The sequence below is a fragment of the Lutzomyia longipalpis genome, chromosome 1, assembly GCF_024334085.1.
Source record: "Lutzomyia longipalpis isolate SR_M1_2022 chromosome 1, ASM2433408v1".
Taxonomy (NCBI): Eukaryota; Metazoa; Arthropoda; class Insecta; order Diptera; family Psychodidae; genus Lutzomyia; species Lutzomyia longipalpis.
This window is the reverse complement of record NC_074707.1, coordinates 17,210,767-17,236,707: the sequence shown is the minus strand read 5'-3', so window position 1 is coordinate 17,236,707 and position 25,941 is coordinate 17,210,767. Positions and strand designations below refer to the sequence as shown.

The 25,941-nt window shown below is 35.1% G+C and overlaps 2 protein-coding genes across 2 annotated transcripts in view; one reads left to right on the top strand and one right to left on the bottom strand.

Annotated features, from left to right (window-relative positions):
- LOC129794130 (mucin-2) overlaps window positions 1-21,787 on the bottom strand; it is a 38,687-nt gene extending 16,900 nt beyond the window's left edge. The window contains exons 1-3 of the mRNA XM_055834769.1: window positions 21,103-21,787; window positions 4,628-4,679; window positions 1,502-1,545 (exon numbers count right to left, since the gene is read on the bottom strand). Coding sequence (XP_055690744.1) covers window positions 1,502-1,545; window positions 4,628-4,679; window positions 21,103-21,105 — 99 coding nt within the window. The 5' untranslated portion in view covers window positions 21,106-21,787. The remainder of the gene's footprint in view (window positions 1-1,501; window positions 1,546-4,627; window positions 4,680-21,102) is intronic.
- Window positions 1-25,941, top strand: part of LOC129794187 (poly(A) RNA polymerase gld-2 homolog B-like) — a 255,708-nt gene that overhangs the window by 121,903 nt on the left and 107,864 nt on the right. The gene's annotated exons all lie outside the window — the stretch shown is intronic.

The following is a 25,941-nucleotide window of genomic DNA, read 5'->3' as shown; positions in this document are numbered from 1 at the left end:
CCTTTTGCATCAAATCGGCCATGGACATACCGAATTGTGTTTGTATTTCATTGCTAAGAAAACTTACTCCGTTTTCCCCAGCATTTTCCATTTCAAAAGTGGGGAAGAATGGACATTCTTGAGCCCCAGCTGCTGCATCTGCGTAGGAAACACCAGGCCGAACCATTGATGTTTCATTTCTTGTTGTGCGGCTCTGAAGAAACCTTGGAGATTGATAAATATCACCGGCTGATGATCGTAGCTGTTGCTGTCTCTGTCGATTTGATTCTGATAGCTGTTTCCTGCGTTCGATGTATGATTTGAATGCTGAACATTCTCTGAATGTGGCTGGATGCCTCTCTTTGCAGTTGGCGCAAGTTGGTGGTTGCTCCTTCTCAAGATCACATTTATCAGGTGCATGCGATTTCCCGCATTTAAGGCACCTCATTGGCATGTTACAGTTCGATGAACTATGACCCCACCGACTGCACCTTCCGCAAAAAGTCGCAGGGTTGGACTTCTTGTTATATTTCTCCCATATAATAATGTGGTGCAGAACAACCTTGATGTTCTTGATGACATCAGTTGTCTTGGTTTCACGCTTGAAATATACGACATAAAGTCCAATCTTTTCCTTTGTTCTGAAATCAGCATCCCGTTTCATCGTTTGCATCTGCTTCACATCAACAACCGTATTGCATTGCATTTGTAGATTTTCCAGTATCTCTTTGCACTCAAGGCTTTTGTCCAAGCCTTTCAGAACCAGTTTCTTATACAGCTCATTTTTAGGCGTATAAGTGTAGAATTCGAATTTTTTGGCAAGAAGATGACTCTTGACCTTGTCGAAATCTTCCTTGGTGTATGTATGCAATTGCCTCGTTGTTGGATATGTTCTGAAAAGAACACTTGGTGCGATCGCCTTCAATTCCGCATAAAAAATTTTCACATCAGCCACCTTGCTCTTTACAATTATTGGTGGAATTTTCACTGTTGTAGTGGGTGGTTCATTATCAACCCCCATAGTATCATCATCTGGGAGGTCGGATCCTCCATCATCGTCATCACTTAGAGCCTCAAAGTTGCTCTTTTTCAATTTCCTATCAGTAACATCAGGCACAGTTGGACTTTGGGTTGCTCGTTTCGTCGCCATGATGGGATTTGGCCCATATGGGCAGAAATATTTCACTTTTTTCACAGTAACTTCTTTTATTTTTAGTCTTTTTTAATCACAAACTAAAGAAATATAATAAATTCAACTAATAGAGAGTTCAAGATCAATTAATATTTAGTTTTACCACCAAAAATCTCACTTTTATAATCACCAGATAAATTGCACGTCTGAACTGTTTGAGTGCTCAAACCGGAATTCTGAAATAATAAAATTAACAAAAATCATAAATCACCAACACGGAGGTGGTTACATCTCTTTCCTCGCGTACAGTGATATTCGTGTGGTTCTCTCCCACAATCTCTCTCACCCATGGTTCTTCGGTCACAATGGAATAAGTCAAATTTAACTTACCTTTGACCCATAACAAGGCACGAAGGTGATGATGAAAAAAATACCTGAAAAATAGCAATAAGTGTTACTTAATAAAAATTGGTTGTGGGGAAAGACAAGAAAAAATCACTTTCACATCATCGTGGAGTCACTGTGTACATGGCATAACAGTAAGAGGATGAGTTTTTAATAGAAGAAAATTGCTTTAAATACAAAAGACATCAACAAAATAAGCGACGAACCCGATTTTGAGTTTCAATTTCTTTTCCCATCATCTTATATACAATCTCGCACTTGTTGCACACACTCTATAGCCAAACATTCCCAAATGCAACATGATAATCGGGCTTCCCATGAGCTTCTTTCATAAACATCCATCACACACAATATCGCATATTGGATAATTTGAGATAAAGAGCACTGATGGTATTTATATACGCTTCCAAACACCATTCGAAATATTTAATGGGTTTTTTACCTACTGGATCTTTCTCTTTCATCTCCAATTATATACCCCCATTGCTGTGGATAGTTCGTAATCAGAAGATCACGCACAAGACATTTATATTTCATTTTGGATGGAATATAATTTTGTAATGAAGTCATCTCAATTAGTTTGCATGAAAAGTGTAATCAATTAGAAGGAAGGTTTTAGCCTCCTTTTTTAATCATCAATTTTAAATACCAACAACAGTGCACATACCACATTACTCCGTTTGCATTGTGCCCAAGAGGTGAACAATAATAATAAGAAAAAAAACCAACAACTCCCTGAAAAAACCATTAAAAATTTGCATGAAATTCAAAGTGAACCTTCAATTGAAGTCTAACAGATTGGAAAATATTTAATCGTGATTGAAATTTCTTCTCTCTCATGCTGGACGAGCTGTACGAGGAGATTTCATAAAAAAATACCGTGAAGAATCGGTAGTGAAGCCACCCACAAACTTGGCCAAATTACAATTTGATGTTTGCCCAATGATTTGCCACTCAATTGGGAGCTATCAATTGTGGCTGTGATGTGCAATTGCCAAAGTAGCTTCGGCAGCTGGCAATTATTGGAAAATTAGCCTTCTTGCCAAAGAAGTATAAGCAGTTTTTTTTATGCTGCCTTTCTTCTCTTTTTTTCTCGAGCTTCTCCTAAGGTGGGGGAATTGTGGGAATTTTGTGAGAAGCAAAATCTCCCCCAAAATGTACAAAAGTTCAACCTCAATGAGTTTGAATATTTTGTGGGTTTTTCTAGAGCTTTTTTGTGCAACTTTTGCAAAAAAGATTGATTAAATATTCCTGAAAAAACAACAAAGTTGGAAATTGTAAATAAAATTTGACTATATTAAACTTCAAGGATTCATCGATCTCAATATCTTGTAAAGCTTCTCTAAAGCAATCTAAAATTGACATAAACATTTAGAATAATTTTGGTTCCGTATGTTTTTGCGTTTGAATTAATTTTCATGGATAATGTACTTGTTTTGTAGTCATCAGAGTCTTTTAAACAAGAATGATTACTCATAGTGGTGCGTCTGCGTTTTTTGAGACAATAGAATCCTGGTTAGGAATGATACATAGTTTTTACTCCATGGAAGTTTGAACGCGAGCCGGTTATTCTGGAAGCAGCAAAATTACCTCTCTTTTTATTAAACTATTCAAAAATTCAAATTACTAAAAATAAATTAAACGTATGTTCATTTTCAGACTTTAATAACTGACAAAGTCGTAAAGGAGTTTATTCATTTTTGCATAGGAAAATGTTTCATTTACCTACACGTAATATTTCGGGAATGAAAAGAGAATAAGACGAAAAATCGGGAAAATCGTCACAGGCTTATTATTTTCCACTCGGAAAATATTTCCTCAAAATTGCAAATAATGACTTTACATTTGTATTTTTGTCTCTTTTATTGCGTTTTTCCTACAGAAACGAATAAACTCCTTGTTATTATGTACTTTGCGGGTATGTGCAATTTGTTATTTCAATTTCCTCACTCATTATAATTAATATAATTTTGCTAAATCTAATTTTCTACTAAAGCTTTGGTAAACTTTCTTCACTTAGAGTTAATGAAGATGTTGTGTGAAAATGACCGACAATGCGGTCTCAAAGTAGGATTCTCACCAGGCGCGCTCCTCAGCGTGTCGAGTCAGCACAAGGTCATTTCGATTGTTTTCACCGCGAACGGTGTACATCTCATTTTCTCCCCCTTGAATCCCGAGCTGACCGAGAAAAGTGCAAACGAATTGTCTTTGCGAGGGGGAAAATCCACATCGCACTGAGAATGAGTGACGATGGGGTATTGAGCAATAACCCCCCAGTGGAGATTTCAGCAATCCTCATCGCCTGTCCATCTCTCCACAGCTAGGTGCCTGTTTGAATACAATTTATCGTGTGGCCGATGGAGGAATTTCAATTTACGATTTTTCACCAAACAATTTTTCCACCTCCGCGGCCCCAAAGGTACGTTAAAGAAAAAAAAAACTTATCCATCGCCCTTTGTACCCAATTCTTCTGGTGAGATAAATTCCTAAAAAATTCGTGAGGTTGTGGTTTTATGCTATATGTGTAAAAACTTCCCAATTAGTCATTTTGTGTGTTATGTTTGATTTGTTTTCCAATGAGGGGGGAATTATCGATTTCATGGGGGCTTCATGCTATATGAATAATTCATTTGTCCAGTTGCACACGAAAGACTTCAAGCAGATAAATGCTATGTTGACCCACAAAAATAATTAAAAGGTTAGAAGCTTGAGGGAGCTAAAAATGAGATCGCTTGCAGACTGGTTCTCTTCGCGCCCTCGAGATTGGTGACCAAAAGTTGCATGCAACTTCTTTTTTAAATGTCAACCGAACACTTTACAACACACCACGCGTGCTTTTTTTTAAAGCCAAATACTTCAAGAGTCATATTTCATTTTTGCTTGGCACCTTGTGTTCGGGTCCTCTTTAGCGTGCAAATTGACCGCGATGAAGACAAGAATGTCAAAGAAATATAAATAGAAGAGAAAGGAAAAGGCACGCGATGAGAATGAAAAATTTAAAGAATAAAAAAAACTTGGAGGTTGGAGGAAAATAAAACAAAAAAAAAGATTGATTTAAGCAAAGAGCTTCAGTAAGAACACCACGATGAGTAATTGCTGCGCTAAACTTACCAACATAGAGCAGAAGTTTCCGCCTCGTTCGGCACATTTTGTTGCTGACATCCTGCAAAGAGTAAGAAAAAAGTGTCAGTTGTGTGACAAGAGTGATATTAATTGCGATTATTGCATATATGAAGAAATTGGTGGTTTTGCTCATTTGGAGATAAATAGGAGATGGATGAAATCACCAGGAGGGAAATATTAGTATTGCACAAGAAGCGGCGTGTACATTTCTGGCGCGATTATCTAACACCTCTAACTGCAGACAAAACATGCTTAATAGATTGCCTGACCATCAATTTCGATGAATCCCCCAAGAGCGCGCCTTTCTGCAAAATGCTAAAGCAGCTCTACCTATGTACCTACATATGTATGTACATATATATTTTTTGGAGATCATCGCGAGATGCGGTAGTCTTCTTTCACGATGGTAGGTAGGTAATACAGGCATTATAAAAGTCTCAGGGAGGGGAATTTCCTTTCAATCTTTCTCACCTCTGATGGCATCGTACATTTTACCTCTTGTTGCTCCATCGCGAAATTCCCTCTAATTGCATCGACAATGAGTAATTGTAGTGAATTGTAATTTAAACGTCTCCCTCTGCCATGCGCCCCAGAAGACCATACACTCTTTTTTTTCCATCTTCTTCTTCAAGTCATACAGACCCACTCATATGGCCAAATTGGTCGATAATATGAGGTGAGTTATAGCCCATAAAGTAAGTATTTTGTTAAGATAGCCATTCGGAAATATATCACGCAATTCACCCATCTAACAAACTCCTTCGCTGGTGGAGACGAGAAATTTGTGAGAGTTGCAGCTGCCGCCAGAAGTCGACGGGAGAGAACGGGATGTTGCTCAACAATAGCGCTAAATTGAATTGAATATTTTGTAAAAGAGTTCGAAGCTGCGATGCAGGGACAGTGAGATGTTGGGAAGACACAAAAACGCCCAGTGAAAGACATTTCATTGCAAGTAAATTGGGGCTGGTATATTGCAATCGCGAATTATTGCGAAAAGAGAAAAATCGAATCATGTGGACGAAACAATCACATCCAAGTTCAGGGAATAGGTAACAGTCTGAAGAAGTTATTTTTGGTGCAAGAAAAATATTGTTGAAATTAAAACTTTATAAAAAATGCTAAACTTTAAAAAATTTCAGTTAATTTCTTTAAAAAAAAAACGTCAAACTGATAAATCAAAGAATAACATCAAAAGCTAGAAACGTAAAAAATTAAAGAAAGAAAAAACATAAAAAGTTAAAATTGCACGAAAAATTGTCATAAAGGGTTTATTCAAATACAACAACCGTTAAAATTAGTTTAAGAATCTTTAACCTTTTTAAATCTCAAGTCGTCAATCGTTATTTTTTTTTAATCCACTTTTAGCAACTTTTTAATAAATAAAAATGTTTTATTTCAAACATTGTATTTTTTGAACTGATTTCAAAAATATTTTAAAAAGGTATAGAAAAACGGTAAGCAACTCGATCAACTTCTAATAATTTTTCTTAATCGATTATTCAAATCAAATTAATAAATATTTTTATAAAGAAACCAAATTTCATAACTTTGCTATTTATCCAAAAAAGCTGCATAAGATTTTAGGAAAAGTAGCACAAGCATTTTTGAGAATTCCAGCGATGTTTCGCTTTTGCTTAAATTTACCATTTCATGCATTATGAGAGTCTGAGAAATGAAAAGGTTTTATACTAAAAATACTCAACAACAAGTAGCAGAAATTTAATAGCCAATGGCCATTCATTGCAATTAGTAAGATAAAATTTGCAAGAGTTTCGGTGAAAGACCATGTATAAACTGAAGAAAATCGCATCAAAAGGTCAAGCGAGGAATCTCCCCTCTAGCAGCATCGTTGTTTTTTTTTTTAATCTGCAATTGCAGACGTGAAATTGTGGGTCATGCACGATCACGTGAATCGATCAGATGATGAACAATCAACGTCACACCGGTATGTGTCCAGGTGGAATCCAATAAATCTCCCTAAGCTGATTTCCATATAACTGGAGATTGAAGAAATCGAAAGTTATTGAGTTAGCTGTGTTTCTTTCAGACACAGCTTTTGTGTACCGAGCAAAATCGAAAGTCGTCAGATCGGGCTCAAACTTGGGATGAGCACGAATTAGGGTCCCCACATTCCAAAAAACGTATGCGCCAAAAAATTTTTTTTCCGGCCGTCCGGCCGTCCGTCCGGCCGTCCGTCCGGCCGTCCGCCGTAGTTCAACCATAAATTGCAAGAGAACGGTGATAGATAGAGACTTGCGGTAAACGGCAAAGTTTAAATATCGACCGGAAGACGTCCGATTATGACGTCAAATTTTACCCCCCACCCCCCCGTCCGCCATTTTGAATAACCTCAAAATTTTGTTTTCGCTATATCTCAGTCCCTATTATAGCTAGAGATCTGAAATTTTGATATGTTGTAGGGGCCATCTAGAGCTTTCCAACGATGCCTCATTTTCGAAAATCGGTCAAGCCGTTTAGTCAATATAGCCGCCACAATTTTTCATCGAAAATCGACCATAACTCGAAATCGGCTTGACCGATTTTGATCAACCCGGGGTCAAATGAAAGATCTCAACAAACCCTACAACTCTCTAGAACATCATAAGCTTCAAAAGTGACCGCTAGGGGGCCAAAAATCAAAAACAAAATTTTCGATGAGTTTTCGATGAATATCTCGAAAACGCCATTATCGATTTGCTTCATATTTTGATATGTTATAGTTGACCATATTATCTAGCTCCATGCTAAAAATGAAGAAAATCTATGTCTCCGTTCTCGAGATATAGCCTTCCAAAGTTGACATGTCATATCTCGGGTTCTACAAGTCCGATTTTGATCAACTCAAGTGCAAATGAAAGGTTTCGTGAAACCCTACAAATGTCTAGAACATTGCAACTTCGAGAAATGACCACGAGAGGCGTTAAAGTCAAAATCAAAATTTTCGAAAATTTCAAACTCGAATATTTCGAAAATGCCATTATCGATTTACTTCATATTTTAATATGTTATAGTTGAGGTTAAGACCTTTCCAACGATAGCTCAAACTCAAAAATCTATGGAGCCGTTCCCGAGATATGGCGTTTTAAAGATTTCTTGGGGGATGACTTTTCAACTTTTCCCGACTTTGCACGTATTTAAACAAATTCGCGTTCTAGTTTGCTCTCACAAAATTGGTACACTGAAAGAAACACAGCTCTCGTAAGCTTGGTCAGCTTACCCGTACATTTTTTTTATGTCTTTTGCGCTATGATCTACCGATACTCGTCATTTTCATCTAATTGCATATTTCTGCGGTGAATAAATTAACTCTGTGCCACAATTGTTTATTTTAATCAACAAATTAACATCCAACCCAGAGAGAATAAATATTTCTCTTATTAAATAAAATCTTTTTTTTTTTTCTCTTCGGCAACATTGAATGGGGAGAAGAAACGAAATTTATTAAATTGCAAAGCTCACAGAGATCCCGAGGCTGTGTGAACAAGATGGGAATCGTATTTGATTATTTTTCCAACTAATAAATTAGCTATTTACAACTTTAGTTACTATTATTATTACTCATAAGGTGGGTGTGCGGGGAAGGGAGGTCGCAAAGCAAAAGATTGAATCGTGAATGGAGTCCAAAGAGCCAGATCCATTGTGAGACCATGTCAGATGTTTTTCTTGGCCCCAAAGTTATTAGAACACAAGACCTTGACCAATGAGATGAATTTTATCAATTTTAATCCCACGGCTGCATACGGCTCCGCGGCTAAAGCTTTAAATGTCGCTTCGACTGTTCACAAATACGACCCATTAAATATTTATAAAGAAAATTTCAATACAAAGTCTTTCTTCTGTCCTACTCAATCACTCAAATGGCGGGAAATTTTTTCGGAACATAATGGAATTTTGTGATGTAGTATACAAGAAGTTTGGAAAGGTGTCCAAACACGCCTCATTTTTTTTGTCAATTGTCACCACTTCAAAACAGCTGTCGATCGCGCAAGTTTTGTCATTCTTAGCTGGATCAGCGTGATTTGGGGATTTTCTTCTATTTTATGCTTAACACACAGCAACAAAAGTGGGTTGATCGGCAGGCGCCAAAATATGATCCCACGAATTCCTTCATCATCGTCATCCCAGAGAATTCCAACAATGTATAATGCTCATATCGGATTATATGGAAATTTTATCTAACTAAGGAATTGTCCTCATGGGCAGTGAAGGTGAGAAAAATGTGTGACGTGTTGCGTTTGCAATTAAATCAATTAAAGTGCGAATTGCTCAATGGTTGGATTGTTCCACCATCCACGTGAATTATTAATGCAAAATTTCAATTGCTCTTGCACGTCTCTCGCGGTTGTCTCCCATCCCCGCGATAAACATGTGTTCGTCTATTCTTCTGACGTGCTTTTTGGCGGTGTAGCAGCAGTAAAGGGAAGAGAGAAGAAAGGAAAAAAAAAGCTCAAGGAGGAGGAACATTGCTCAATCCCCGTGCGGTGCTTGTTTGCCAATATATAGAGAGACTTTTTGAGTATAAGTGAAAATTGAGACCTCAAGCATGTATCTCTTTAACAATAATCCAAAGAATTCTTCTATGCAATTTCGCGTGCACCTCAAGGTTGCCCATTGTGATTGAGAAGTTAGCTAAAAGCAATAGGAGGGAAGTCAGGAAATACAAGCCACCACCAAATTCCCTCCTCTTATATGGATTAATTAATTTTTCATCTCTCTGCACTCTCATTACTGCGCTGCACTTTTCCATCCATTTTTTTTTTCAACTCACGATGCACACAAACTGATTAATTACCGGAAACATATATAGTGGAGGATGATTCTCTTTGCCAAAGAGATTCCCCAAAGAGACGGAATCAATTTATCACAGAAAAAACACGAAGGTGAGCAAAACGGAACGTATTGTATGAATGAAAGTAAAATGCCTCATGATTTATATTCTGTAAACTATATACATATATGTACGTAATCCCATCACAAACATTACCGTGTGATTTCCACAGATTTATGCTAGCTTCTTTGTATTTGCCGAATTTTGTTAGCTACTTTTCCAAAAAAAAGTGTTGACAATTAAATTAAAAATATATTACGATATAATAGAAAATCTTTTAGAAATGAATTTAAATAGAATTATAAAAGATTTATATGAACACAGAACTTACTGGTTAATGTTATATAAAACATAATTTGGAGACAAAAATTAATTTATCATAACGTCCTTTGAAAGCATAAAACCGTTACGAAGAGAATATTCAAAAACCTTTCTTTAACGATGACGTTTATTCAAAAAATTAAAGCCTTTTTTCTAACATTTGATCTTTGTAAGATTAACAAATATTTTCCAACGCTTGAAGTGCTTTTATTTCGGGTTTGATGTTTTTTATGTAAACTTTAGATTTGTGTAATGTTGTATATTTCTGACGTTTCTTTTCTAACATATAATTTTTATTTTCTTTTCTAACGTCTGATGTTGCTTTTCCAACGTTTGACGATTTCTTTTTCAAAAAGTTTTCATTCTATGCTTGAAATATATTTTTTTACAAAGTATTTATGCAATTTCGTACCTGAAAATTATTCTTTTTAAGCTATCAAGAAAAACGTAAGCTTCATGAATTATTAAGTTATATAAATACTAACATTTCCCTCCTGACTACGCCACTGATATTATGAATATTTTTCTATTAAATTTAAAAGAAATAACCAAAAATTAAAATCAAATTAAAAAAAAGATGCTTCTGGAATTTATTGCAAATCAATTGAGTGGCGATATATCTTCACGATGTTGCCATTTAAGCTTAAAATTTTTGGCCAAAAAAATCAAACTGGCCACACCAATTTTCAAGCATTGCGTTCACGAGCAACCCAAAAACGATCGTGAAAATGCATTGAGCAAATGAGAAATTCCTGAAATGTAAATATATGCGAAATATGTAAAGTTTACTTAATCCTTTTCTTTCACAAAATCTCATTTGAATTCTTTTTTTTTCTGCACACCCCCGCATGTACCTCTTTGCCACGCCGTCATGAAATGAAAACAATATTTTTATGGATTTATTGCGCGAAAAGTGCAAACAAAAGCTTCTATATTTCTCTCTTTGGATGCAATTTTAATTACCCAGCAAAATACATAATCAGCTTTAAGCAAATAACAATACAAATTTCATATTCCTCTTCTTGCACCGCAAATCGACCGCTGATCGTTTCATGACTAGTGTAGATGGAGATTCGTACATAAGAATTTATCATCTTGTATGAAAAGTGAAAAGTCTTATTTGATAGCGTATTATGTAAAAGAAAAAAATATATATTTCATGGTGGGAGAAGGTAATTTCATTGAGAAATTTAAGAGCTAAGTAAGAAATGAGGTGAGAAAAAAAATCTTTGAATATTACTTTTAATTAATTGAGAGGACGTCATTCATGCTTTTATTTGCAGGTTAAAATTAAAGAAAAAATTCCAACTCACTCCATTGTTTCAACAGATTTTAATAGGTACCTATATACTCCAAGTTAAATTATAAAATAAATTGCAAGTTTTATTAAATTGTATTAATGAGTCAGTGTGGGATGGCGCGAGAAGGAAAAATTGAAGATGGAGTAAAAGGAATTTTGTATGCAACAAAGTAATAATATATGAAGCTAAATCATTGCTCTATACGATCGGACCATGGCATAATTGTAGCATCTTGATTCCCTTGAATAAGTATTGCAGCAGTAGAAGAGAACCTTTGTATGATGACATTAATTCAGCTCTTATTTGATTCGCATGGCATAAGTGAGCGTTTCTTTTTTTTACGATGCACCACCCAACAAATAAAGAAATAGTTGCTCCGATTTTTCCTCTTAAAGTTCAATTGATCTTGTTCTGGTTTACCTTTGGAGCTACCAAAAAGCACACAAGCCCCATTACGTGTGTATATGCGATGTTTTGCTCAATCTCCACACAAGAGGATTTACCATCAGAGGAGGTAACTAATTTTTTTACTGCCTGGTTGTCGACTTCTTGGATCGTGCTCAACACCGTTGCTTTTTTTTGCCTTATATTTCCTCAGGAGGATTTTTCAATATGTACATATATCGCGCGTCAGAAGGTCAGTGAGTTGTGTCTTACATTTTTTTTCTCGAGCACTCTCCGCGATGTAGTTTAATTTTATCATGGAAGTGATCGTCAATGAGACAAAATGTTCGTGACCTTCTCGAGGCAGTGTGAGATCAACTGAATGCTCAGGGTATATGCGGAAAAATGATCAGCAAAAGTAAGTCATCCTCATATACACCGTGCATTATGTATGGAGGTACTTATACTCGTCTGATGCATTTGATTGCAAAATTGTTTAATAAAACGAGACAAGGTGTTGAGCAAGAGCCCCAGATTCTCTGTAAAATTTTTCACTTTTTCATCTCCTTTTCTTATACCCATTCCATCTTCATGTGGACTTTAAAAAGAAGACCACTCTGCGATGATGTATCAAGTATAACAACAATCACAGCAATACAACCATCATTGTATTAAAGCTGCTTCATCTCATTTGTATCAACAACAAGATTCACTGGCAGAAATGAAAGTGAAATGATATACACAGCATTTGCACACTACATGCCAAAAGAGTTGATGCATTAAATTAATTTGAATGAATTATAGGTACACAATGTTGTATTCCAGGATGACTAATGCAAAAGTTATGGAAGCTTTAAGCGGAACTTCTTATAATTTTGCTTGAATATTTATTATTTTCTTCATGTATTAAAAGACAAACCTGTTGCTTATAAATAGGTGTTGTAGGTATTTATTTTAAACTATTTTTTTTAAATCGTATGAAGTCAAGTTTTTAGTAGGCCACAATTCTTAAAAAATATATTTTTTTTTAGATTTGAAACATATTATACCTACATCGAGAACTTTTCTGTTAATTTTTTTGTACTTTTTAAAGATTTTTATTTGGAATTAGTCCTGATTCCAAAGTCAATCTTAAAGCTATAAATTATCTAAAAAATCACTCTAATTATCTAAATTTTTTATTGGTCATAAAAAAACTTAAAAATCAAACAATTTCTGTTTGTTCGAGACTTTCAGAGTTCATCAGCAAAATTCCTGTTTTCCAAGGAAAACCAACATTTTTTTAACCCAATTTTAACCCAGATTTGCCCATTACACTTTAGTATTTATTGACCATAAAAATAGCTTAAAAAGTTTATATTTTTTTTTAATTTATTGGAAATGGATTCGTTCAAAGAAATGTTCTAGAACTTCTTGTGCGAAGTTTCAAAAATTTTATTTTAGAATTGATTTTTTTTAGATAATTTTGGAATCAGATTTCTCGAAAATTTCAAACATAAAATTGAGACAAATTCACCACCAAAGGAATTTATTCTTTTCTGTATGAGAAAATTACTTATTCGAACAAAAAATCACAATATGGCTAATTTTTAATATGATCAAAAAATATTAAGAAATCACCAAAGTGATTCATCTTACTGGGATCAACTAGGAAAAATCACCAAAGATTACTTTAAAATGTAATCAATGACGTCACTATGTGGTTTTTGCTCTCTTTCAATCCATGATTTGCAAATTTTTCCTGTTAAAACTCGAAATGTCTCTTTGACGATTTTTTAAATCATTTTCTCTACGCTTTCCAATTGTTTCCTCGAATGAGAAGTTTTCCCATACAAATATGAATAAACTTCTTTTTATTTGATTGATTACTTACTTTAATTTTTAGCGACGTCTCAAGATTTTTCACAGACAGTGTATAGTATTTTTAGGGTTAGTAATGGCAAATAATCCATCTTGTTTGTACACACACATTGAGAGGGGGGAGGGACATACTTAAAAAACCAACAATCTCAGTATGATTTTATAATAATGAACATCGCGGCAAAGAGGCTGTGATGAGGTGTGTAAAAAAATACAGAGAAATGTGGCATAATTCTTAGCATCCACCATCTGGACGAGGCGTGTGTGTATGATTTTGAATTTTAAAAAATAGTATATGAGAAAAATTGCAACAATTTCGTCACCTCTTTATAACCACTTCACCCGTCATTTTTCTCGCGCGCCTCTTTTTATTTTAACTCTCGCCGCATAATTTTCATGTCTTGGCAAATCTCCATAAAGATTGTGATTTGAAAAGATCACGTGCCGACCATCTCTTCCTGTAGCCCATTTTTTACGTGTACTATGTAGGTGGGCACAGAAATTAAAAGTTTAATTGCATTTTATATGCGAAAAGAAGGTTGCATTCGTTGCAATAAGGATATAAAGAGTAGAATTGAGTCAAAACCAGTCACTAACTGCTATGTAAGAATCTAAAAAAAAATAACCAGGCACTTTTCCTTTCATTTCTGAAGATAACTATAAGATTTTCCATTGGGCATAGAGGTGAGAGTGAGGAGATACATATACAAAAGTCTAGGTATATATCTATTTTTCCCTCAACAGCAATTTTGTGCATTGTTGCTATTTTCTAGGTGTTTTGCTTTAAAAATTTCTCACGATGGTGATCGCACCAGCAAATCTTTCGCTAAACAATTACAAATCCAACACAAATTCCCCTTCTTTCATGCCTCCATGTCGCCTTGGTGTGGTTTTTCCATTTGTTGTTATATAGCTGTGAAAATTCCACGCGTGGAGTTATGCGGAGAGATTTGGCGCCTGGACTAATTCTTCCCCATCTCCCCACGTTGATGATCTTTTCTTAGTTTTCTCAATTGAATTGTCGACATGAAGGAGAAAATATTTGTCATTTCTAAGAAACTCTATCGCATTTATGATTTCATTGATCTCTCAACCTTTCGACATGCAAGTCGAGCACTCGCGTAGAATTCACACCATTAATCGTGACTGCTGGACACAATAATAATTCCCTGTCTCATGTGTGATCTTCAAATGCCGAGGGAATGGGATGCTGAATGCTGTGCGTTTGGATTTATGAATTAGTTAAGTGAGTTATTGCATTGATTCTGCCCACATGCGCCGCTGATTCATCCAAAAGATCATCTTACAAGCAACACGAGTGATCGTCTTTTGAGGCTTTTTTTGCGTGTACCGTCGCACACTAATAAATGAGTGTGTAGCGCCAATTGATCTATTATCGCAATTCCGCCGGCGGCAAGATCATTTTCGCATGAATTTATTGATCGTATTTTCATCACATTACCCATACATAGTACATTTTACTCTATGATGAACCACTTATGTGCAATCGATACGATCACTCAGAGATCGCACTTTTTATGCCCATTACTCTTTTTTCTTGCTTAGCCTTTTTTTTTCCTTTGAAATTTTGTGTGCCAGTTAATGTGAATGCTTCTGTTCAATTTGACTCCACTTTTGGTGTGCAAGATCACACACAAGAGCGGGGTACATATTATGTCAAGCAGAGGAAAAAAAACTCTCTACATAACAACATAGAGCAAGATCCCCGCGATCAATTGCACCAATTTTCGAGAGTGAAGCTCTGTCCAGTTCATATGGAGATCGTGATTTTCGATATTGCAACTCTGCTTAAGTTGGTTGAAAAATTCATTGAAAGAATTAATGATTGTCCAATGATGATCAAATACGATCACGTATAAGCTGAGAGAAGCAATGTGTGGATCAAATTTACATGCTGATCATTTTGTGTACATATACATACATTTTTGTTACTTTATGGACTTTATGACTGAAATTGCAGCAATAAAATTTATTTCCCCGTGAACAACCTTGCCGAACAATGATCATCTCCTAAATTCCTCTGCATTGGGAGCTTTTTTCCCTCCTGTATGCTTATGCTTTGAACAAAAGAAAATTCAAATGTCACATTAATTTCATGACTGTCTCGTTATATTGTCTCTCGAGGAAATTTTTTTTTGGACATGCGGTAATTTAGGGAGAGAGGAGGTGGATCACACACCAGTGAGGTGGCCGAGGTGGCATAAGACAGTGAAGTTTTTTTTGAAGTGAGTTTTAATACCTCAGCCCGCCCCCCTTCACATCGTCACTTTTCCCACAGTTATTACAGAAAATAGTAATTTGGTCCCCGAAAAAAAAAATAAATTACTAGCAAAATGATTTACTTTTAATTGCAATAAAGACGGCAAAAAAAGAACTATACAAAATGCCATAGTGCGCGCTTCCCAAGACACAACAACTCGAAGTAGTGGCAAAGTCGTTAGAGCGGGAAATCCTCGCGTACATAAAGTTTTAGCGCCAAATGCTCATATCGCGATGGGAGACATTGAAAAACACGACAAATTCGTGAAGTGGTAAGACTATTTAGAATGAGCCAGCAACATGTGAAAAGATACATCATCTTCATGGTGGATCATGACTCTATTATTCAAATATTGAAGATGATCGACCATTGAGATTGTTTGACTAATTACCCCAGGTCAATTTTGTGACTCACTCGATCGGGATGCAAAGCCACGAATTTTCCCAATTTGTCACAGAATCAACGTGAGGTGGGTTCGGTGTGGGAAAAATCAATATCCATACAGATCTCTCATGGCGGGAGATGTGAACAAAAGTGATCTTGAAGAGTGATCTCGCGCGCTTTTTTTCTCTGTTTAAAAATTCTTCACGGGGCAAAATGCAACGTAACATCTCAGATCACTCATCAAAATATTTTTCATCCAACTGGGTTGATTGATTGTTGAACAATGTATATGCGATCGAGGGGCAAGATTGGCAACCTCGCGCGATCCTCGAGGTGACTTTTGTACCACACTTGAGTGGGAAAAGTGCATGAAAAGATCATTTGTGGGAGATAATGTAGAGCTTGTGATCTCAAGCAAGATGATCGCACTAATAGCACTTGTGTTCTTTCCAATTGGCACGCGGGTCTACTATCGCCATTTTATATAGGGGGAAATGGGGCAAAATGTTAGAAAGTCAAGACCACACATCTCCAATATCTCAGTAAATATTATTTCATAATTGTTCTAATTAAGTCAAAAGGTACCTTTTATTACTCTAACTAAGCCTATAAAGTTTTATAATAATTGATCTAATATTTTGGGATTTATTTAAAAAACAAATTTTTCGAATTTCAAAGTTACTTTGACCTTTCATTTCAATATCGTATTTTGACGTATTTCTGTGTAATTTTTTTGATCCAAATGCATTTTTTGATAGAGTAACTATTGCTGAACACGAATTTAGTCTAAATTTTCCGAAAAAATTTTCCGGGTTTTCCCGTATAACACTGACACTAAAAAATACCACTTGGGGCAAAATGTTAGAAACCGTTTTTAAGGCTGTTAACTTTTTTTTTGTTTATTTATTTTATTTTTTTCCAGTCGGCACACTTAATACTTATAATTTAGCATGTTATATTACTCTCTATTACTAATATAAAATTATTTAAAAAATAAAAAATGCAATTTCATAAATTTTTCATTTTTTTTTATTTTTTGTATTTTTTTTATTAAAAAAAATTTCTAATTGTTACACAAATACCTTATTATCAATTGCTTTTATAGTGTCTAGATGAAATAAATTCATAAAATTGAAATTTAAGGCCAAAAAACGCAAACTAACATTTTGCCCCATGATTTTTGAAACAGGCAAATGTGCAAGGGTTTGGAAAATGGCGTGAAAATGCATTTTCCCGTTGAGATAGAGAAAAATCGTCTGAGACAAAGTTGTAGCCCGGAAAATTTCCTATAAGATAGTCGTCATGAGAAAACTCAAATATTTTCAGGAAAATCAGGAAAATGTTTCTCCCAAAAAACTAACAAATTGCCCCATGTCCCCCTACCGCGCTCGAGCTTTGCTGCTTTAGTTATTTTTTCAACCGTCTTCCCAGCTCTTGGGACACCTCGTGGGAGAATTTCGTGGTGCAGTGACATGATCTCCACTTGGCGGGAGAGAAAGATCCCAAAGAGTGCGAGCTAATGACACCCATTTGGTGTTTGTTTCTTGTTGATCTCCTTTGCATTCAACATTTCTTGTATTACACTTTTTACGATGATTGCATTCATTAAAAATCAAACACACATAGAATTAAATTGCCGAGGAAATTGCCGTGTTTGCACTAGCTCCTGGCATTTGTATATTGTGTCTCTCTCGTATATATCTCCATTATCTTATGATCCCTCTCATATGAACATACCTACATTTCCATGCGCCACTCTTGTATACATATTTGTGGGATCAATTGACATGATTTTTCAATCAAAAAAGCTCTCAACAAAAGTCTTAAATCCACGATTTTTTTTATAACCAAATAATTATATACAATCATGCCCGCGGAAATTCAAAATGTCACCCTCCTCACAAAAAATGTAATGCATTTGAAACTTTTATTCTCTCAAATATGTGAAAGACATTTCAGTCGCATTTCTTTCACTCCAATTTCTTTGGTGGTGCTTTACTGTGCTTTTGTGAATCTCTTTTGCGGTCACTCCACGTGCATTTCTCGCGAATTAGAATGTTTACGTTTTTCACTCCATAATATGTCTCTTGGACATAACAATTTATATATCCCCCAAAGAGAAGAGCGCGATTATATAATTTGTATACGGCGCGACCGTGTTTTTTTTGTGCTTCTCGATTGTCCATCGGAAAGAATCTCATCATTTATTTTATTATAATGGCTCTGCTCTGAATTACTTAATATGAAATCTCCCTTTCTATTTGGACAATCGTGGTCTATGTGGCAAAAATCTTCTGCAGTACAAGACGATGAAGTTTTTCAGAGAGAGAGACAGAGAGAAAGAGCATCAGTATGTGGCCCGAAAAATAGCCCCACATATAGTTTGTGTTTCATGGGATGGATTTTAAACATAACACTGTAGGTATATTGGAATTGTCTCACGACGATTGGCAAATTTGATGCACAATTGATGTAGGAAATGAAGGAGATGACTGTGTTGTATTTATATGGCTCTAAAATTTCACTTTCATTTTGAGAACAGCATCACTCTTTCTTTTCGCCCAGACACTTTTTAATCAGCTGATCATTCGCTACGTTTGAATTGAGCAGCATCAATTGTGCGCAGGAGGAGAAATGGCAAAAATATTCATATTGTTCATGATATTTGAGATGTTCTTTGGCTGTTTGGTCAAACAATAGGATACTCACTGGCCATTTCATGTTTGTTATATGGAAATTTTGCTTCCTCAATGCTGTGTCGTCCAATAAAGGAGACGCCGGAGACGCTACAAAATGCGAGAGAAGATCTCGCGGAAGGTGCATTTGATGCAAAATTTATACGCAAAAAAGATTAACTGATATTACCAATGAATTATTGGGGAGTTTTATGAATATAAAAGCTCTAATGTAAAATGCTTTAATGTTTCAAATGTGAAATATTATCCTTTCAGAAATTCAACGCGCCTCATCCATGTCAGGTCTATAAAATATTTTGCAATATCTATTGCAAGAAAATAAAAAAATCTACAATGATTTATTTTAACCATTCAACATTTTCTTATATTATGCTCGCTTCGTGCACTTCTCCCTTTCAAATTAATTAAGTGACAAAATGCAAGCATAATGAATGGAGGATGTTTAAATAATGTGCATTTAAACTTCAATAAAGTTCAAATATTTCTTGCAGAAAATGATACTATATGTTTATAATTTTTTTGTAAATTTATTAAGCACTGTTTATGATTTTTAATTAATAATACGATGAACTAATCCTATAGTTTAAAATAATAAAATAAGTTTTGAATTGTAAAAGATAATTTAAATGACGAAGGAATAATGATTCCTAATTTTCATTCAAGGAAAATTAAATTATTTATCTTGAATTAAAAGATTTTTAGGCTTATGCATTAATATTGTAAAAATTCAGACTACAAGACTCAGATTAATGTTTTCTTAACCCAGATTTTCTCAGAAAATTTTCAAAGTTGTCTAGAGAAGCCAGTTTTCAACCAAATTTCCTGAAATTTTGCACAAGAAGTTTTAAAACTCTTCTTTAATCGAATATATTCAACTTTTATTAAAATTAAAACATTTTATGATATTTTTATGCACTCAAAGTTAACGAAGTAATATTACCAAGATTACTAAGTCTTGGTTAAAAAATTTTATTTCAATAAAAATTGAACTTAACGTTGTCTAAATTTAAAATTAACATACAGAATGAAATTTCTCAGAAAAGCATAAAAAATGACCCCTCAATCGTTAAAGCCTCAAATTACTTTCAAACCGCCTTATGCAAACTTTTTGCAAAAATAAAATTTAACGAGCATTTCAATAAAACAAACATAATTTATGCAATACCTCCTACTCAACACGGTTCCGCACTACTTTGACCTACGACAACATGGATGTCACGCGGAAAAACCACAGATGATTTGTGCAGTGATAGATAGCACAGCATTAGTGTCTCCTCAAAGTAGAAATTTATGAGTCATTTGCCCACCTTCTCACACCGCAACATAAGCTCAAGCATATTGGCAACAGATTGGCGTCTTGGCTCCATGGGGAAGCAGGAAATTCAATGCTTTGTGGTGCTTTATCACCAACAAGAAGAAAAAGTCTCGAAGCAGTGGACAATCTGCTTTGGATGGAAAACAACAATCACCATCGAAGGAATATATAAGAAGTCCACAAGGCCATTGTCAGTGTGACTCCCTCGTAACTTTAAACGGGTTTTCGAACTCATTTGGAAATGCGACAATTATGCCATCGAAACTAGTGGCTGGTCAAACGCGACAAAAATATATGTTTAAATACGTACGTACATAAGCGTTCTTCACGTACCAGCGATGGCCCCAAAGGTGCGATAAACAAGTTGCATTACATAAGATTGTTCACTCAGAAAATGTTAAAAATTCACTTCCAAAGAGTGTCTTATTTGAAAATGCAAAGAAGGTAAAAATATACACAACAAACACTTCCATGCCAAGTGTTATTCATTCGCGTGCACGAAAAAAAGAAGAAGAGATTTCATAAATGAAATTACATAGTTCCGGATTACATTCAATGTGATTGGCTTGAAGAGTTCAACTTCATCTTCAGCAAGGCACACACATAAATCCCTTTCTCGTGATTTTTAGAAGTAAAAATCTCAAAAAGATTCGCCAGCAAAAAGTCAAACAGATAATATTCGCAAAAAAAAAGAGTTAAAGAGCAATTATTGGGATTTTTGCCATTACAGCAGCAATTTCTTTGCGGTGTGGTAGAAGGAGAAAAAAAAGCTCTCGGGAAGATCATTTGAGGTATGTTTGCGGGGAAATGTCAAGAGTCGCATTTTGTATTTAAAAATGTTACCCTGCCACAAGAACACTCAATTCTCAGTGGCCAAATGATGACTTGAGTTAAAAGTTTAATAGGAAGGTTTTCCGTATCTACACAATTTAATCTCTGTGCTCTTGACATTTTCCCTTCTTCACAGAGCGCCGTATGTGATCTTGTATGCTATACCATCAAGGAGCAAGATGGCATTTCATCCCATCATATTGATTAATTTAATTTATCGCGCTTGTCTTCACAGAGTTTTATTCTCACACACTGTACTCACCATATTAACGATGCTACAGAAAGGCAGCAGCAAATTTGTTTGAGGGATGTTTCGATCAGCAGAGGAGCAGATCTCGTGATCCTCGCGATCCTTCAGTAGATGCACATAAAAGGAACTTTTGATTTTGTTGAACTTCCGCAAAAATGTTTAATATTCCAATAATGTTGCGGTGCACAGTTGGTTAATAGAGAAAAAAAACTACTCAAGAATACTATTATATCCTCACTTTTGTGTTTATAATCTTGCGTATGATTCTCCCAAGTCCAAATTGTATGGGATAATTTATAGGTTGGTAAATCGATATTGTAATTCGCGATTGCCACTTGAAAATTGCACTCTCTCGCGAAAATTACGACTTCTTGCAATTCTTCCCGCAAAAGGTGGGTAATAGCACACCAAAGTAACAAATGTGAAAAAAATTAAAACAACAGTTACAAGGGAAAATAGAATTCCCGCGCGAGAAACACAGTCTTTGAGGTAAGTTGCGATTTTGCAAAAAAAAAATAAGCGCCAAGTATAAGAAACCACCTCGGCTCGGGGATTGTTGAAAAATGAACAGGCGATGGGAAAATTTTTAGCTTTGCTCACAAGAGTCTCTCTATAGCACTGGTGACTCTTGATTTTCCACCACAAACCACAAGAGGAGGAACACGTCTAGCCACGAGTGAAATCCACATTTGAATGTAACAGCGTGTGGCATAAAAGTTGCGATCAAGACTCGTGTTTCGGGCCCAAAGAAGTCTCCCCCTGATGCCGACACGGTGGGTTTTGGTGGCGGGTTCATCGTTCATGCCGTTCATAAAGGGGGCTACCCAGCAGTAGAGCTTCTCCTCCAAACATTACACGCGCCTCTGAGTGCTTTTTCGCACCAAAGTGGGGCCACCGTGGGATCCCCACTCACTTTCATTTAGCACACCAGCCGCAGCAACTCTTCTTACCCGCCAAGATCGTCCATTACCCAGACTCTGCTATGTGTGGATACATTTGCCGAGAGAACGTGAAGTTGTAGTTCGCAAAGCAATTTTCCCCTATGGGAATAATTTTTCACTCTCCATTTCTTCGAGTGCTGCTGCTTCGGTGTGATCTATCGGTCGCCAAGAGGCTTCTTCTCTGCACCATACACACCGCGCATCCTCCCCCGCGTCATTTATCCCGCGCCACAACATCTTCGCTTTCTACAACAACCAAAAGACACCTCATGTGATGATGCTCCTCACCGCCAGCATTTACCATTCTTCATCGATCGCCATGTCTCATTTGCATCCAATTCGATGCGCCAAAGGAAGAACTAATCTCGCGAGCATTGGACAAAAATCAATATGGTCATAAATTGTTTCCACTGATTGGGAAAGACTATGCGCGAAAGAGATGTTTCATATAGAAAGTTTTCCTTATAATTCTGAATGGGTGGGGGATGTATGTCTATATCAAAAGAATCCCACCTGAGATCAAGCAATGCATGGTCGTATCCCACGTGTTTAATTTACACATACATCTACGGAGAAAGGTGTTACTTTCAAATCAATTTCCTATTCAATTTAATTTATCATAATATTTTTGCTACTGTTGAATATCTCATGGTATACATTACAAATTATATTAGTTATATCATAATTCATTTGAAAAATAAACTACCATAACACAAAACTCACTCATAAATGGTCTGATGCTCGAGTGATATTTTAAGATGACTTTTTAAGAGAATTATCTCAAAATATGCAAAAAATAATAATTAAAAATATACAAATTCGGCAGTTTATTGTGCAATTTTTTTTTATTGCAAAATTTAACGATCATTTAATGCATTATATTGAAGCTTTTAGCGTCCCTCTAAGTGACTGTAGCGCCACAAGTGGAGGCATGGAGTAATTTATAGAGATAATTCTGCTAATCAGATCTTGTGCAAATATTTTAACCCTTTCGTGATCCCTTTTAAACATTAAATCATTCTATCTTTTCTCATTTCAAACTCGGAAAAGCAATTAAAACAATTTAAATTCGAGAAAATATTATATTTCATGTTTGAGTCGGCGCTTAACCCAATAAACAAAAAAGGGTTTACCTGTTTCTTATGCTTTTTATACTATAAATTTTAAATAAATTTAATTTGAATCATTTTAATTTAATTTAATTTAAATTTCAGTTAGGAAAATTTCTGATTGAATATGCTCCTTTTCAACTGAACCGTTAAAATTTTCTTTCTTCTCTGTCTTTCTTATTAATTTTAAAATATAAATAATTCTAAAAAAAAGAATACATAAATCCTAGCAAATTGCGTAACATAAATTTTATGAAAATTGTCAAGAATAAAATAACAAAATGATTATTTTATTAAAAGAATTGTCCCCAAGTTCCGTTAATTGTTTCTTATTTAATTTAATCATTTATTGTCACAAAATGTTGTCTTTAAATAATTCTCAAGTAAAAACAAACTACTAAACAAGGCGTGGGAGAATTTATTTTATTTTCTTTATAATAAAAATATTATAAAATTCAAAAAACCCTCAAGTTTGTTAAAAACAAATTCAAGGTACAATTGTAAACAGATGAAGAATAATAATATTTTAGGGCTATGCGGTCTTTGCGCGATGATCTTTGTTTCGATGCAAAAAAACTTTTACTTTCATTGCTTTTTGTTTAGTTAGTATTTCCAACAAAATTTGGACAATATAATAATTATTACTCTCTCAGAGAAATAATCACAACTTTTATTGCTTTGCCATTAAATTCATTTTTATTATTTCTCTACGCAGACAGAATGTAATTAATTGTCTGTTAATAAAACAATTAGAATAAGAATGATTGAAAGAAACTGTAATTTCATTAAAATTAATTGCTAATCAATTAGGTCATTGTGAGAATTCTGCAAATTCTAACAAGATCACGGAGGTTGTTTGAACAACAACAGAAAAAAAGTTAAATATGTGAAACACGGCGCCTCCATCGACGAATGAATGGTATGTGATTAATTGAATGAAAGAGAAAGAGAGAAAAGGCACAAAGAGTGAAAATGATGGAATTTCCACGAGATCACGAAGATGGAATTTTCTTCTCATTGGCACTCAACTCAGGCACAATCATTAGAGAAGTTCATTGAATTTTATAAGCATAAATCGGAGGTCGTCGCCAGTATACCGTGAGTTTGTGTGCTGGATGGAATTCAGATATGAGTTTGAGAAGACCCATTGTACGCTAATGTTAGATATTGAGATGAAGAAGTTATAAAATGATAAATTTCATCGTTTGCCGCTATTGTAAAAGTCAATTATATAATGGATGTGTGATAATATGGCTCCAAAGTCTCTCTGTGTATAGTAAAAAAAATAAGAATCTTGCACATTCATTGAGTGAATTAATTACACATTGTCTTTGTGGGTGATTTTGCACACTCTTTGTAACGCAATATGGGAAAAATGGAATGATTTTCGGTATCTTGTGGTATAAAATTTTTCTCTCTTCTTGACGTGTTATAATAACAACAGAGCTTCTCAAGACTACGACTATACTTTGAGATTATTATTTCACACTGTTCTGCTTTTTTTTTCGAGGGAGAGAGACCTCAATGCAGACGTGCGCCTTCAATTTTACTTCACTAATTTATTATACTCATGCAATGTACAATCAGTGTCCATCCCATGATGATTAAAAAATAACATAGATTAGTAATAATTTAAGATCTTATTTTTTCCAGGTTTCTTCTCTCTCCCTTTTGCTGGAGTTGCTTTTAAACACAATAAAGCGAAAAAGTGATTGTCCGGAAGTCTTTTTTGATCTTCTACTATTAAAAGCTTCTCCCCAATAGATTTTTCAGGGAGAAATTGCATGCTAACCGCCCAATTACTTATTCAAAAGGTTAATCATCTAATCAAAACGATCGACTTTTAATTGACTCCACTTGGGAAAAACACTGAAATATTCATGCAATGCAAGTCAACTCAAACTCAACTCGCCGGCGATGCAGACTCATTTAAATAACTTCAATTGTCTCTCGATCTCTTTCCATTTGACTCACGTTACCCAACCTAAAACGATCTTCGAGATCGTCTCCACCAGAAATCTGCAGAATTTTTTAATCTAATTAATCCACCTCTCCTTCCTCGTCCAAGAAATTAATTTTCTTTCAAACTAAAGACCAAAAGTCTTTGACTTTGTGTTTTACTTTATTGTCGTCATTGTATATTTTAAAAATTTTGCAGTGTATTGTGCAAAATGTATCATTTTATTCGCCTAATCTTAAATTCTGTTGAACACTTAAACAACAGTTTGCGTTTATAAAGGAATTTGAGATAGAGATCTTCGCAATTTTTGGCCATTTCTCATCGCGCTAAAGTTCATCACCAAACAATCCATGTCTTCCAAATAGTTTTTCTATTAAGTAATGGCGATGCAGTAACGACGATTATTTAATTACTATATTTTGCTTTTCTTAGGTTCATCAAACCCGCGCTGCAGTATCTCAAAGATCTCAAAATTATACATTTCTTTCTGACACAGAGATATACATTTTTTTTTCTCAACAGTAGTGATTTCTTTTTGTATTCATTTGTGTCAGTTTGGTGATAATTTGATTGAAATTTAATTTTTTGGGACACACAGTCAAAGCCATTGTAGTCCATCAAATGTGTGCAGAAGGAGGACGCGAAGGTGGAGAAATTCGAGGAGCAATAATGGAAAGAAGAAAAGAGAATGACGTAAAGTGATTTATGTTGATTGGATTTTTTTTACATCAATGGACCAGCCCAGTGTTGAAGTTTTGCCAATATTGATTGGCTTATTAGGTAATTGATGGTCGCTTTTCCGGATTAATAGTTGGGGATACAAGCTAATACCACATCGCTA